The following is a 16,742-nucleotide window of genomic DNA, read 5'->3' as shown; positions in this document are numbered from 1 at the left end:
CAACACGAAGAGCTACAGTAATGTTGATTGATATCTGTAATCGCATCAGCGGTATCCAATCGGTCTGTACATCTCCAAACCTTCTGTCTCATTCTTGGAGTCCTGCGGAGATAATAAAAATAAAAAAATATATCAAGTGTTATCGCCGTACTTTACATGTTCCTCCTGAGCTACACGAAAACCTATATCTGGGCTTAATAATGAGACTGGGGTTACTCCACCACGATCATGCCTACGTTCACCTGAATGGTGGCCTCTGTCCACTTCTCACAGTACGTGAGCCGGACCCCGAATTCTAGTGGAAAAGGTCTGACTTATGTATAACTGTATCTCCCGTGCCCGTAATTCTGCAGGCACCACTGCCCCGCCGGGCGGGAGGTATGACCAAGTTACCAGAGGGGTGACTATAGGGTGAACAAAGGTGGGCTAAGACTTTTACCAATTAAATATTTGGAGAGAATGTGGGTGGGCTTTAGGGGTAGGAGCGAATCGCCTCCTGGTCACCGGTCGGTCCCTTAGTGGTACAGGACATCAGGAAATTGATCGGAGTAGACTTTTGAAGTTCTCCTTATGGAGATGGGGACGGACTCTCCCACATCTCTTCAGGGCTGCAGATGCCTTATCTCAGGGGGGTGAGGTGTCCTTACCAGGCTGTAGGAGTTTCCCTCGAAAGGGAATAGAGTTTGGAGTTTTTGGAATCTTTTGGAAATCGCTGCCATCACCTATTGGAAAAAAATAAATGTATTATGAACACGTCCTACGTGATGTAATGTGGTGTTTCCCGCTGGGCAGAAGCCTAACCTAGACACTCACCTTTTTGTCCAAGAGCCATGTAACTAGAAAGATGACGACCCCCTGAGGGACAAAAGACGGAGATGTCGTTAATCAGATTATAAGAAATCCTGTTCAGTTACCGTGTGGCGGATGTAGTGATCTGGTGAGATCTCGTAGAAAATGCCCCTACATTGCTGCGTGTGTAGCTCCCATACGGGAAAACCTCCTCTCGGCCAAGTCACAGGGGACTGCTGGCTGCAAAAGGTTTAAACTGGTTTCAAAATCAGATTCTATAACAAAATTGGGCTCTACAACAAACTCCTCCCATGGTGGGGTCCTCCAAGGTGGGGTTTAGGGAGAAAAACATTACGTTTGTGGCAGTAACAAATCCAGGCCAGGGATCATCTGGTGGGAAAGGGATCCAAAGCGCCTTCAACGCCTCTGCAGTTGTGTATCATTAGATCGATTGAATGGCTGACACACAAAAAAACTTTGTTACCTACAGTAACCTACACTAACACTCCAAGTGCCTAATGCTCCCCTAGTGCACTACCACTCCGCCAAGTGCCTCCCTCTAATCCTCTCCCTAGTGCCTACCACTACCACTCCGCCAAGTGCCTCCCCATAATCCTCTCCCTAGTGCCTACCACTACCACTCCGCCAAGTGCCTCCCCATAATCCTCTCCCTAGTGCCTACCACTAACACTCTGCCAAGTGCCTTAACCTAATCCTTCACCAAGTAAACTACTCATAACACTCCACCTAGTGCCTACCCCCTAATCCTCCCCCTAGTGCACTACCACTCCACCAAGTGCCTCCCCATAATCCGCTCCCTAGTGCCTACCACTAACACTCTGCCAAGTGCCTTACCCTAATCCTTCACCAAGTGCACTACTCATAACACTCCACCTAGTGCCTACCCCCTAATCCTCCCCCTAGTGCCTACCCCCTAATCCTCCACCTAGTGCCTTAACCTAATCCTCCCCCTAGTGCCTACCCCCTAATCCTCCGCCTAGTGCCTACCTCCTAATCCTCCCCCTAGTGCACTACCACTCCACCAAGTGCCTCTCCCTAGTGCCTCTCCCTAATCCTCCACCAAGTGCCTCACCCTAATCCTCCACCAAGTGCCTTACCCTAATCCTCCACCAAGTGCCTTACCCTAATCCTCCACCAAGTGCCTTACCCTAATCCTCCACCAAGTGCCTTACCCTAATCCTCCACCAAGTGCCTTATTCTAATCCTCCACCAAGTGCACTACCCCTAACACTCCACCTAGTACACTACCACTCTGCCAAGTGCCAAATCCTTCACCTAGTGCCTACCCCTAATCCTCCCCCTAGTGCCTACAACTAGCACTCCACTTAGTGCCTTACCCTAATCATCCCCCTAGTGATTACCCCCTAATCCACCCCCTAGTCCACTACCCCTAACACTCCACCTAGTGCCTTAACCTAATCCTCCCCCTAGTGCCTACCCCCAAATCCTCTTCCTAGTGCACTATCACTCCACCTAGTGCCTTACCCTAATTCTCCACCAAGTGCTCTGCCACTAACACTCTGCCAAGTCCTTTACCCTAATACTCCCCCCTAGTGCCTACCACTTGAGCTGTTTCTAACCCAGGTAATCGGGGAAGATGTGGAAGAACCCCCAATTACTAGGACAGTAGTGACACTGGGTAACATCCGGAGTAACTAAGTCCATTTCCCTGCGGACTGTGACAATCCTGGTTTAAATTTTTAAAATGAGATTAAATGCATATAGATCGACAGCTATGTACATGGGAAGCCCATGTACTAATATATTATTGGTGACAAGTTCCTAACAGCCGCAAAGCACCCTTCATTTCTGCTTTGTGATTGATGCATCCAATCAGAAAGCACTTTAGGATGTTTCAACTGCGGCTGGCTTTCCTCTGGCCTTGTCCGAGCACTAGGTGGTTCATGGCCACTTACAGTATATGTAGAACTGCTGTCCCACATGCTACAAAACAACTGCAGCCTACTGTACTGCTGTACAGAGTTACCCAGGGTTGAGAACCTCCTTCTCTAGTGATTTGTTATAAATAAAACAATATATTGAGGACCGGGTCCACATTTTTGCTGTGGGTGCCATTGATTTATGCTGCATTGGCTAGTTAAAATGGGAGATTGATTGGATCATTCGGAACAGTGGCTTTCAAACTCTGTAATCTATACCTCTCCAAGGCTTAGAACAAAGTTCCAAACAACCAGCTTCTAATTTTTCAAACCCAGCCTGTTGTCAGTTAGGATCTGATTGGTTGCTAATTTATCTGTGTCTCTCTCCAATGCTTAGTATATACATAGTCCTATTTGTTCCCAAGATCCCAATCCCAAACACTTCAGATCACCCGACCGGTGCACAAACAATTTATCACCAACTGTAACATTGTAAAGATCCACAGGTTAAAGAGTGAAGTGTTTGGGGTCCTGGGAACTGAGTCTGAGAAACAATGTTTCAGGACATTGATTGGCTTTAGCCCACTCGCCTACCTGGAATGAGTTGATGACAGCGAAGTACTCTTGAATTTCTTCTATGAAGGGTGCCGTTTCCAGAATCCATGTCACACCAAACACTGACGTTAGAACTACCACAGCCTTGCCCACTAAAGATTTTCTATCGTCCTGTTGCACTTCCGATATGGGTGGTCTCAGCATTTCCCAGATCACACCCCCCATGATGAAGAAGTTCATGAAGACTACAAGAAGCATTGGGCCAGAAAAGGCGAATATGGCTCCATTCTCTCCATTAATAAAACAAGCCTCCTCGCTGAGGTATGTCTCCTTTGGATAGTCAATACTCAACGTCACACTGGCGATCACGAGTGGACAAATGTATCCGATGACCATCATGACCGGAATGGCAATGCTCTTCCTAAGCTGATGGGAATCGAAGACCATTGGGTAAAAGAGAATGAGCCCATAGACCAGCATCCAAAAGGATGAGGCGAGATAGAAGAGGTGCTGGAAGTAGGCCGCTGAGATACACAGGTTGTTGGTGTGGCTCGTCGTCATGAAGGTAGATGAGAAAAACCAAATGTCCCCAATCATTACTGATAGGCAAATGTTGATCATGGCGGTCTGGCGAAGGAAGGTGATGTCGTCCTTAACCACCGACTTCCATTCTGCAATGTATAGGAGGATGCAAATTATCAGGCTAATGATGGATAAACTGGCTCCTGCCTGGCTGGCGGTCTCCAGATCATCTTCAAGCTCGCCAGGGGACCTCAAGATGGAGAAGGCCGTCATATGTGAACACCTACATATAATGTCTTTATCTGCATGGGACATCCAGCATCCTTCTGTCGACCATCCTCCAACACCTTCAAACAAGCTGTAGTCCCAAAAAACGCACTTGGCAACATCTTCCCGCTTCTGGCCTTGCCCATGGCCAAAAACCATGTCTACATTGACTTCTCTTAAGCTCAGGTTACTTGTGATGGTGTTCACAACAACATGACTGTCCACACTGTAGCTATTCCCTTCAATGCTCTCTCCAAAGTTCATAGGAAGGACCTTGGCCAGGTTCCCAAGGACCACACTTGTCACTGTGACTTTCTTATCTTCCATGTGCTCCTCGAAAAAAATGTCTTCTATGGAAACTTCCACAGCGGGGGTTGTGTTGAACGTTTTGCTGAAGCTGGTCAATGACGAAGAGTTTTGGACCAAAGCGCTCAGCTGGACGTTGGGCTGAATTAAATGAATGAGGCTGGAATCGTTCTGATCTGGTTGATAGAGTTTGGTGAAGTTTTCAACTGACTGCATGAAGCTGGAGCCAATAGTCAGGTTCTCAGCGCGGGCCTCCACCCATGCGGCCTCAGAATCCTGGTCCAGAAGCTGGCTCCACACAACCACTAAATCCTGAACACAGAAGACAAGGTGGTCAATGAAGGAGGCATGCCAATTAAATATGCTGAGATTTGGGACTCTGTCATGGCTAAGTAGAGGACTAGTCTAGAGAACCTAAGCTTTTCTTGTTTTGGGTTCTCAAATTGGGCCCTGCATAAAGGGAGACTAACCAAATTAGACAGACTGGACACTATGGTGCAGTGCCAGTATGTTTAGAAAAGCAGCCAGGCCAATATGGACATTAACTGGATGTCAACACAGTCAACTTAAACACTAAAACGTAGCAGCGCATGGCTTGCTGAACTCGCAATGCTTTGGGCACGGAGCCTCGCTGCGCTCGCCACACTATTTTATTCTCCCACTGCGCCCTAGTGGGTGGTAGGGCATGAAATACCGCCTGTCGGCACATGTCGTGTCGATGTGGACACCGAAAGGTACCACTGCCTTCCCTCGCATGTCTCGCTACGCTTGCCACACTTCGGGCTCGGTGCCTCGCTGTGCTCGCCACACTATTTTATTCTCCCACTTTGCCCTAGTGGTTGGTAGGGCATGAAATACTGCACATTTTTGCTCAGAAAACCCCATGTCAACCTAATGAACCTGTTGACCTCACCCATGTCGACCTTAAGTCAAGTCGACCTTCCTGCATGTCTACCTTAAGTCATATCGACCTAAATGCATGTCGACACAATTGTGTCGACTTAATGCTTGTCTACCGTCATGCTGGTGACGCAATGACCGTATCCCGAAATGAAGGGGGCGCTCTATTGTGTTATGCCTTTTATGTACTGTACACATTTTATCCATTAAAGTAATCCTAGAGGACAAAAGGCCAATGCTGCTCCTCACCTCTATGAGGGGAATTCAAGTGTTTTAGTCACTAGATGGCGCCCAACAGAACAATTCTAGTTTACCCGCACACAACCAACGGTGCTGATGTGTTATGTTGTTCTGTTATTTTCAAGGGCTGGTAACCAGCATATTCACCAAATGTGGTCATAGGTCGACACATGACAAAGGTCTACATACCTTAAGTCGACATGGCCAAAGGGTTGACACAAGCGAAAGGTAGACATGGAAAGGTTGACTTGAGTTTTTCACTTTTTTTTCATACTTTTCATCATGCTGCAGCATTTTGAGGGGGGGATGAAACAGTACTAGGACTATACCCAGAGTTCACCGTTACTCTCCGAGCTTGCCCGGTTATACCTACCGCCATGGTGGTGACGTTGATTTGTACATTGTTATTCGTGGCTGTCTGAGACAGGGTTTTAATCGTATCGACCGCGGTGATAATGTCTGAAGAATCATTACTGGATGTCTGGTTGGATGTGGTATAGTTCCTTAAGCGCTCGATAATTGATGAGATTTCCCGCCCCGGAATTCCTAGACCACCCATAAGAAGCTGAGGGAAAAAAATATAATGCTTTATTATTGGTTAATATGTATTTATTTCCCGCAGAAGAGAGGTAATAGCGGAAAAACATGGAAGCTTCAGGTTGCATCTCGTTTATGTACATGTTTATGTAGTTTATGTACATTGGCTGTGTAGGGCTGGAAGAACTCCCTCAGAATCCAGCCACGTGGGGATGAGGACCTCACCTTGCTTTGCTCCAGCAGAGACCACAGCCGGGCATCCACACAGGAGGACAGTGGAACTGCCCACTGACCGTTACTTAGACAGCTCCTGGTAATTCTGCCTCTCTTGCCATAGGGGCAGGGAATTTCAGCCTCATACCCGGCTTTGGTGGTCCTCCACGTATCCTTGCCATCCTCAGGGCAGAAGATATCGTTCGCTGCACAGTAGACAGACATAGGGTTAAATACTATGACAATTGGAGGATCACAGAAGAAGGTTTTTGGTATGAAAAATGGATATTCCTGTGTACAAGTTCCAGTCACAGGTTACCCCAAAAACAAATACCATACAGCATACCCATTGGGACAGCTGGTGATTGCAGCGGGCGTACCTTACGCAGGGGTGCCGAGAGGGAGGGGGGGAAGCAGGTACAGTTTAAACGGGCCTGTCAGGGGGGCACGGGCCTGGACACACAGGGTTTTTTTTATTTGGTGGCATAATATGTGTGGTATTATATGTAATAGACATTACAGTTGTTACGGTTGCCACCTGGGCGCTGGATGTAACTACCGGAGGCTGGGAGCTGGAGATTAGGCGTGAGCCCGTAGCCGGGACCGCTGGTTAGGACGGCCACAGCGAAACCTACACTGACTCTATTGAGTCCCCCGGGCAGATGTCAAACCCCTGCAGGAACTAGGCTTCACCTGTGGCCGCCGCGTTCGAAGGAGCGAGTTAGGCCCGCTCCAACCCCGATGCAGCCAGGTCTTATGGACGGACAAAGGGTGAGCGATCATCAGGGGGTTACTCAAGAGGATGATCTGACTAACGGGCCTAACTAAGTAAGAGCCCCTATCTGCCGGCACCTGGTCAATGACAGGAGTGCGACCCAGTCGCAGGCACAAGAGACAGACTCTGGGAATCTCCTAACAACGGGTATAACACAGCACAGCGAATCCCCAAAGCAACCCAATACAGAACGGGAAGCCCTGCCTAACATGGAACTGTAATGACGGGCAGAGGGTAACAGAGAAATGTACACTGGAAACCACCAGAGAAATAGGCAGGCTAAGCCCACGGCGGGGCGAAGTCCAGAACCCCAAACTTAAACTATGGGCTGAGCAGCCCCAAAAACTAAAGAAATCGTCAAGCCGCCGAGTAAGAAGCGAGATAATACCAGGCTCCACTGGAGCACTTACGTGACCCACGGAAAGGAGGTAATGGTGGATCAGGGCCAGGTATGGAAGCAGAGCCGCAGATGTAATGGGACCCAGAATGAGACGAAGGAACTGGGAGCTGAGCTGCAGAGGATATATCCTGAGATCCAAACAGGAGACCGGAGCAAGGGACCAGGTAGCGTAGCTGAGAGCTGACATAGAGTTCCCTGCACAGGAAGCAGGAAATAAACACTGGTAACAGGAAGCTATCACTGGCAGGATTCCACAGGTCAGCATGCCTTATCAAGGCCTCAGGTGATAATTGCTCACAGAATATTGAGCTGATGTGGCACAGACCTGCCACTGAAGGCCACCAGTGAGTCAAATGCCAAACAAACTGAACAGAAAGCCAAAGCAGACTGAACCATAAATCCTGATTCCCAACAGTACCCCCCCCCCCCCCCTTGAGGAGGGGTCAACAGACCCCAAAATTGCAGACATCCAAGAACAATGAGCATCTGGATTTTGGAGAAGGGATGAACAAAAACCAAACACAAGCCGAAACCACGGCTTGTCTCAGTGCCCCCCCTAGAGGGTGACCACAGGGCACAACCAAAAAGGCGAACAAGATGATCTAGGAAAGCGGAAAAAGATTAATGCTTCTTCTTTTTCTTTTTTCTACTTGTGGATCTTGAAGAAATCAATGGCTTGGGGCCCCACAAATTATAAGGCTCGACGGTGCTTTCTGTCAAGCCAGGGTCTGGGCTAGAGCTCTGGTTTGTGGGGACCATGAAAGTCTTTTTTACAGACGGGATGTGGGATGAGGAGGAATGAATTGCTTGGCCGTAGATGGAACTTTCATCAAAATCTTCAATCCCAGAATTGTGACTGAACAACTCGGCCAGCACTCTTTTATCCGCCATCATTACGGCAGGACGAGCCACAAGAGTCTTGCATACGGGCCTAGTATAGTGAGGCGAAAGAGCAATGAATAAACTGTGGATTTCCCAACGCCAGGTCCTCACACTTCTGGCCTATGTCGGACACCATGTCTCCAGGAGCTGGTGGAACCCCAACCTTCTTTTTGGGACTGAACTTCTTAATAACTGCATCACAGAAAGAAGGGAGATCTTGAAGGTACGGGTTACCAGACCTGATCAGCCCGTAAGCCCATGTCTGAGGTCTACCCTGAAAGGCAGAAATAAGGAGGTCTACAATATTAGCCCAAGTGACCCCTAAAGATGGTCCTGATTCAAAACGGGAAGTATAGTGCCTAACCAGGGAATTGAAATGGGATCTCCATCAAATACTATGGACGTGGAAACGTCCACCTCTAGGACCTCAGGACAGGAATTCTCTATGTGGACGACATTATTGGAAGCTAAAGCTTCTGAAGTCTTCTTAGAAGCTGGCACGACAGAAACCCCCACTGGATTTATGGCCCTCAAGTCCCTTGCTGAGGCTGTGGCCTTTGGGACCTCAGACAAGGATATGGCCATCCCTTCCGGGGACACAGCTTCTATGATACCACTTGAGGCTAGATGGACTGAGTCTCCCTCTGGGACCGGACAGACTTGACCCCCTTCTAAGGCGAAACAGACTTGCCCCCCTTCTGGGGCGAAACAGACTTGCCCCTATACTGAGGCAAAACAGACTTGCCCCCCTTCTGGGGCGAAACAGGCCCTTGGGCCCCCACTCGGGGCTACGGCCCTTGGGCCCCCACTCGGGGCTACGGCCCTTGGGCCCCCACTCGGGGCTACGGCCTTTGGGCCCCCACTCGGGGCTATGGCCTTTGGGCCCCCACTCGGGGCTACGGCCTTTGGGCCGAACACTTTTTGTACGTTTTTTAGAAAAACCGGAAGATCCCTTAGGATGGGATCATTAGCCTCCATGAGAGGTTTTACCCACTCTAATGCTCTACCTCTAAAGCATGACAGAAGATAATGGACAGCAGAAGAAGGGGTTATCTTCATATTTGGTGTGGAATCCATCTGGGAGAGGAATAGAGCGTAGCTGGGTCAAATCTCCTTCGAAGTATGGAGCGTCAGGAGTATTATCAGAATATTGAGCTGATGTGGCACAGACCACTGGAGGCCACCAATGAGTCAAATGCCAAACAAACTGAACAGAAAGCCAAAGCAGACTGAACCATAAATCCTGATTCCCAACAACAGTGTGTGGCATAATATGCAATGAGCAGTACGGTGTGTGGAATAATGTGTAATTATTGGTAAATGTGGTAAAATATGTAATAGGTAGTACAATGTATGGTATAATATGTACTGGCCACTACGGTGTGGCATAACATGTAATGAGCATTATGGCATGTGGTATAATATGTAATGGGTGTGTGACATGTGTAATAGGCATTACGGTGCATCGCATAATGTGTACTGGCCACTACGGTGTGTGGCATAACGTGTAATGAGCATTATGGCATGTGGTATAATATGTAATGGGTGTGTGACATGTGTAATCGGCATTACGGTGCATCGCATAATGTGTACTGGCCACTACGGTGTGTGGCATAACGTGTAATGAGCATTATGGCATGTGGTATAATATGTAATGGGTGTGTGACGTGTAATCGGCATTACGGTGTAAATTTTTGTCCTTGTATCCACCTTGGAAGCAGTGGCGTTACAAGGGTCCACAGAGTGTGTGGGGAGCTCTGTCCGTGGGGGCCCCACGAAGTTGTTGTACCGGGGCCCAGGATTTCTCTTGGCGGCCATGGCCTTACTTCAGATTGCAGCTATTAATGTACCATATATTGTACATTCATTTTATGCAACGTACTGTATTCCTATAATATAATCAATTTCCAGGTACAGTGTATTAGCCTTTAATTCCCATGTTAGAAGTAAAGTTCCACATCATCATTGCTGATCACACTTCATCAGGCATCACACATCACATGTCACTCCCAGCAAGTCCACTCACCGCAAGGCTCTTCTGATACCTCATCATCATTACACATCATCATCAGTACACATCATCATCATCAGTACACTCGCCCTTCTCTCTAAGCACCTACAGTGTGCGTGATGTCACTACATGGCAACATTCTCATCACACGTCCTTATTACACATCTTATATCATCAGCTATCGCTCATCACACATCATAGATCATCAGCCATCGCTCATCACACATCATAGATCATCATCCATCACTCATCACACATCATAGATCATCATCCATCGCTCATCACACATCATAGATCATCAGCTATCGCTCATCACACATCATACATCATCAGCCATCGCTCATCACACATCATAGATCATCAGCTATTGCTCATCACACATCATAGATCATCATCCATCCCTCATCACACATCATAGATCATCATCCATCGCTCATCACACATCATAGATCATCATCCATCGCTCATCACACATCATAGATCATCATCCATCGCTCATCACACATCATAGATCATCATCCATCGCTCATCACACATCATACATCATCAGCCATCGCTCATCACACATCATAGATCATCAGCCATCGCTCATCACACATCATAGATCATCATCTATCTCTCATCACTCATCAAAGATCATCAGCTATAGCCCATCATACATCATAGATCATCATCCATCGCTCATCACACATCATAGATCATCAGCCATTGCCCATCACACATCATAGATCATCATCTATCTCTCATCACTCATCAAAGATCATCAGCTATAGCCCATCATACATCATAGATCATCATCCATCGCTCATCACACATCATAGATCATCAGCCATTGCCCATCACACATCATAGATCATCATCCATCACTCATCACACATCAAAGATCATCATCCATCGCTCATCACACATCATAGATCATCAGCCATTGCCCATCACACATCAAAGATCATCATCCATCACTCATTACCCATCATACATCGTTAGCCATCGCTCATCACACATCATAGATCATCATCCATCACACATCATAGATCATTATCCATCGCTCATCACACATCATAGATCATCATCCATCACACATCATACATCATCAGCCATCGCTCATCACACATCATAGATCATCAGCCATTGCCCATCACACATCAAAGATCATCAGCCATTGCCCATCACACATCATAGATCATCAGACATTGCCCATCACACATCAAAGATCATCATCCATCTCTCATCACACATCAAAGATCATCAGCTATTGCTCATCACACATCATAGATCATCATCCATCGCTCATCACACATTAAAGATCATCAGCTATCGCTCATCACACATCATAGATCATCATCCATCACACATCATACATCATCATCCATCGCTCATCACACATCATAGATCATCAGCCATCGCTCATCACACATCAGATCATCATCCATCACTCATCACACATCATACATCATCAGCCATCGCCCATCACACATCATAGATCATCATCCATCTCTCATCACACATCAAAGATCATCATCCATCACTCATTACACATCAAAGATCATCATCCATTGCCCATTACACATCAAAGATCATTATCCATCGCTCATCACACATCATAGATCATCATCCATCACACATCATACATCATCAGCCATCGCTCATCACACATCATAGATCATCAGCCATCGCTCATCACACATCATAGATCATCATCCATTGCCCATCACACATCATAGATCATCAGCCATTGCCCATCACACATCATAGATCATCAGCCATCACTCATCACACATCATAAATTATCATCCATCGCTCATCACACATCATAGATCATCAGCCATCACTCATCACACATCATAGATCATCATCCATCACTCATCACTCATCAAAGATCATCATCCATCGCTCATTACACATCAAAGATCATCATCCATCGCTCATTACACATCACAGATCATCACTGATCACACATCATAGATCATTATCCATCGCTCATCACACATCATAGATCATCATCCATCCCTCATCGCACATCATAGATCATCACTGATCACACATCATAGATCATCATCCATCACACATCATAGATCATCATCCATCACACATCATAGATCATCATCCATCACACATCATAGATCATCATCCATCACACATCATAGATCATCATCCATCACACATCATAGATCATCATCCATCACACATCATAGATCATTATCCATCGCTCATCACACATCATAAATCATCATCCATCGCTCATCGCACATCTGGGTAACACCATGCTGCCCTGCAGGTGGGGCAGATATAACTGCATCTGGGTAACGCTATGATGCGCCACAGGGAGCAGATGTAGCTGTACATCTGGATAACACAATGCAGCAATCCAGGCTGACAGATGTAATGTGCAGCCAGGTAACACCATACAGCACTGCAGCGGGGAATTTGTAACGTGCAAAGATTAGATTAGAGATTAGAGTTAGATTTGGATGAAATGTGTCCAAACTGAAATCTAAATTGTAGTTTAACGATAAAGGGGTAATAAATCTAGGACGAAGACAGGTGGAAATCTCGTCAGTCAGTAACCAATCCCAGCCGGAAATAGGCGGGGCTCGTCTGCTGCAGATTTGCCTCCTTAAGAAGGCGAATCTGCATTGTCGGAAATGGACGTTCTTCATTGTCCATCATGCAGTGTGGGGTCCGATCTTCCGACTATTGGACTAGATTCTGACAGTCGGAAAGTCCGTGCAAAGGTGAAAACAGCCACCGATAGCGGAAATATCATCTGTCCAACATATGTGGGCTACATGAAAAAGCAGACAGTATTCACTGTGCACATAAATAATGGGTACTCTTTACTTAATTGGGCGCCCGTCGCGGTCATCGCGGGTACATTTATGTCTGGCCGCGACGCGACCGACGCGATGCCCGCGATTTCCCATTGAAACCCATGTTAAACATGGAAATCGTGTCGGTCGCGTCGCGGCCGGCCATAAATGTACTCGCGATGCCCGCGACGCGATGCTCCCGATTTACCATAGGAATCAATGTTAAAAGGCCCGATGGACCCGATTTTACTGTTAAATGGCTCAATGGACCCGATTTGGCCATAGGAATCAATGTTAAATGGGCCACAGAGCCCATTAACCCTTAAATGTCCCCCAAATTTTTAACGCCACCCCACGATCCACGCCAACCCGAAGCGTGGCGAGCGCAGCGAGCCCGCGAGGGGCGGCGGTACGCGTCCTCCGACATTTTCATGCCCTACTATCCACTAGGGCGTGGAGTGAGAATATAATAGTGTGGCGAGCCCCGCGAGGGGACGCGGATACCTTCACAGTTATACGCGTCCCCTCGCGGGCTTCACAGGTGTCCGTGGCGACGCCGACACCTGTGAAGCCCGCGAGGGGACGCGTCTACCTGTGAAGGTATCCGCGTCCCCTCGCGGGGCTCGCTGCGCTCGCCACGCTTCGGGCTCGGTGGCTCGCTGCGCTCGCCACACTATTCTATTCTCACTCCACGCCCTAGTGGATAGTAGGGCATGAAAAGGTCGGAGGACGCGTACCGCCGCCCCTCGCGGGCTCGCTGCGCTCGCCACGCTTCGGGTTGGCGTGGATCGTGGGGTGGCGTTAAAAATTGGGGGGGACATTTAAGGGTTAATTGTGCCTATTTGGGCTCTGTGGCCCATTTAACATTGATTCCTATGGCCAAATCGGGTCCATTGAGGCATTTAACAGTAAAATCGCGGTCAATCAGCCTTTTTAACATTGTTCCCTATGGGAAAATCGCGGTCATCGCGGGCATCGCGGCCATCCCGATTTACCCGCGATGCCCGCGATGACCGCGTTGACCGCGATTTTTACCCCCGACGCCCGCGATTTCAATCGCTGGCGCCCAACTAAGTAAAGAGTACCGAGCATTTGCTCCTGGTCTGTTAGATACAATGGGGCAGATGTATTAAACCTTAACAAGAGATCAATGCGAGGGGGATAAGGAGAGATAAACGTCCAGCCAATCAGCTCCTTACTGACTTTTTTCAAACACAGCCTGTAACATGGCAGTTAGCAGGTGATTGGCTGGGCGTTTATCTCTCCTTATCACCCCTGCATTTATCTCTTGTTAAAGCTTAATACATCTGCCCCAAAGTTACAAGACCAAGTCTGCACTTATCCAGGACACCACAAACTCCCAGCAGTGCTGGCACTGGGGTTCCTCCCTTTACCCACATGAGGGGCCTTGTACAGTATCTCACCTTGTATAACAGCCACTCGGACCCCGGATTCAGCCGTGTTATTCACGTTATCCTGAAACAGGCATCTGTAGTATGTGTCGTTCTCTGGGATCGCCGCTATGGCCAGCGGGTAACACTGCTGAGCTCCTCGCTTTACAGCAGCTACGAAGACAGCACAGAACTCAGCTTTAGAGTATCCCCCCCCCCCCCCCCCATGGTGCCAGAGAGAGATTAGAGTAAAGGTTACGGATCCAACATGTCATGGAACATTATATCAAATGCTAGCACATTTATATCAGCTACAGTACGGGGATGTTCTGTACACTAGTCACCCCAGAAAGTGAACCCCTAGAATGTAAAGGACCAGATGAGGTTACATTGAGGTTTGGTGGGTAGGGTTATAATATTGGCCAAATTTATGCCAAAACAAAAACTTATACAAAAACCTTGTATACGCTGTATAATTATTACATTCATTAGAATGACGTGGCTGTACGGTATACCTGCTCTCTAGGTTCTATAGGCCTAATTCAGCCCCGTTCGCTAAGCTACGTATGTATTCATGTATTTATTTATTTATCTATTCTTATCAGATTCACCTTAAATGAATACTAATCATGCATAATACCTGCCTATCTTCCCTGTTTATTAATGATCATGTTTAAAACCATATATATATATATATATATATATATATATATATATATATATATATATATATATTATAAGGGCACGGTAGTGCCCTTATATTAAGGCTGAATCCAACGAACGGATTTTTCCCATAGGGAACTTTTCGGATGGGGGCATGGTGTTTGAGGGACTGCACCTCAAAAGTGACTGGGCGTACTGAGCTGAAATTTGGCATGTACGCGTAGAATCGTCAACCGGTGCTGCGTGCCAAATTTCAGGGCGAAATATTAAAAAATGACCAATTGGGAGCGATCTAAACTTCCAACTGCCAGTTTTTTTCTGACACTCGCGAAATGACACTTTGTCACCCATGTTAGTCTATGAGGGTTTTTTTGGGAAGGCATAACTCGGGGTAGAGGAACAATTGAGACTTGGGGTTTGTTTTATTAGGTAGATATTGTCCCAGTGGAGTGCCTTTTGGGGTTAAGATTTTTCAGATAGGTACAGTTTTTTTTTAATTTAGTGAAACGTCCCCCATTATAGAGATAGGGATTATCAACTTGTTGCGCATGCGCCGTGGCCACCAGCAGGGGGAGTACTGAGAGTGAGAGAGGCTTCACTGGGTGTACAAATATGGCCGACGGAGATGTGAGGGCTCTGCAGGGAGAAGTGTCCTGAAAAGCTGAGGAGGTGTCATATGGTGCGCCACAAAAGCAGAAAGGTACCTATTAAACACACCGTCCCCCGTCGTGCTGCCCGAGAACTTCATAATGTGGCTTTGCCACGAAGAGCTGGCGGTGCCGCCCCCTCCCCCCGCCTACCCCAAGCACTTCCCCGCCCGGATCTGCCCCATTGCCTGCACGAAAGCACCCACCCCGTCTCCAGCATCCTGCAGCCTGGGCGCGCACTGCGGCTTCATTACACAGACCCGCCAGTGCTGCCCCAGCCGTCACTCACAGCCAGGCACGGATTTGGGGGGGGGGGGGGGGGGGGGGGGATGGGGACGATCGCCTCTCCTAGGTCTGCCGTCAGCCAGGACACCATGATGTGTAGTGATGTCACTGGCAGGAAGGACGGAGCACCGGAGCGAGGAGGATTGTTGCTGCTGCTGCTAGCGGCTGCAGATGCAGGAGTAGTTGTCAGCATCTGAGCCTGCCAAGCAGTGCAGCCTCTGCTCAGCGGCGCAGAGCTCCTCCGGTGCCAGCCTTCCCTATGGCTACTTTGGGGTACTACCCGTGCAGGATGATGCAAGTCCCTGGCCAGAGGGAACCATACATGGCCAGAGGGAACCATCCATGGCCAGGACCTCCCACCCCCTCCCAGTGCCCCCCGTGTGTATGCTGTGCCCCCTCATTTGTGGATGCTGTCCCCCCCAGTGCCCCCATGTGTACGCTGTGCCCCCTGTGTGTACGCTGTGCCCCCCCTGTGTGTACGCTGTGCCCCCCCTGTGTGTACGCTGTGCCCCCCCTGTGTGTACGCTGTTCCCCCCGTGTGTACGCTGTGCCCCCCGTGTGTACGCTGTGCCCCCCGTGTGTACGCTGTGCCCCCCGTGTGTACGCTGTGCCCCCCGTGTGTACGCTGTGCCCCTCATGTGTATGCTGTCC

General features: G+C 48.2%; 1 protein-coding gene across 1 annotated transcript; it reads right to left on the bottom strand.

Moving 5' to 3' along the window:
* Nucleotides 1-45: 45 nt before the first annotated feature.
* Nucleotides 46-8,296, bottom strand: LOC146063087 (adhesion G-protein coupled receptor F3-like). Its single transcript, XM_083175100.1, has 8 exons — nucleotides 8,094-8,296; nucleotides 7,416-7,600; nucleotides 6,243-6,436; nucleotides 5,854-6,045; nucleotides 3,285-4,652; nucleotides 814-855; nucleotides 648-722; nucleotides 46-102 (listed from the first exon to the last, which is right to left on the bottom strand). Exons 1-8 carry the CDS (start codon nucleotides 8,294-8,296, stop codon nucleotides 46-48), a joined length of 2,316 nt encoding a protein of 771 aa, XP_083031226.1.
* Between the last annotated feature and the right edge of the window lie 8,446 nt (nucleotides 8,297-16,742).

Source organism: Crinia signifera, chromosome 3 (genome assembly GCF_055691185.1).
Source record: "Crinia signifera chromosome 3, ASM5569118v1, whole genome shotgun sequence".
In the NCBI taxonomy this organism is placed as follows: domain Eukaryota; kingdom Metazoa; phylum Chordata; class Amphibia; order Anura; family Myobatrachidae; genus Crinia; species Crinia signifera.
Note: the sequence above shows the minus strand (reverse complement) of the source record. Positions and strands in the feature narration are given on the sequence as shown.

Coding starts and splice junctions, on each gene's coding strand:
- LOC146063087 (XM_083175100.1), bottom strand. CDS start 8,296: ATGGCGGATAAAAGAGTGCTGGCCGAGTTGTTCAGTCACAATTCTGGG. Junction 6,046..6,242: donor CTCTGCTGGAGCAAAGCAAG/GTGAGGTCCTCA, acceptor TTTTTCCCTCAG/CTTCTTATGGGTGGTCTAGG. Junction 723..813: donor CATGGCTCTTGGACAAAAAG/GTGAGTGTCTAG, acceptor TTTTTCCAATAG/GTGATGGCAGCGATTTCCAA.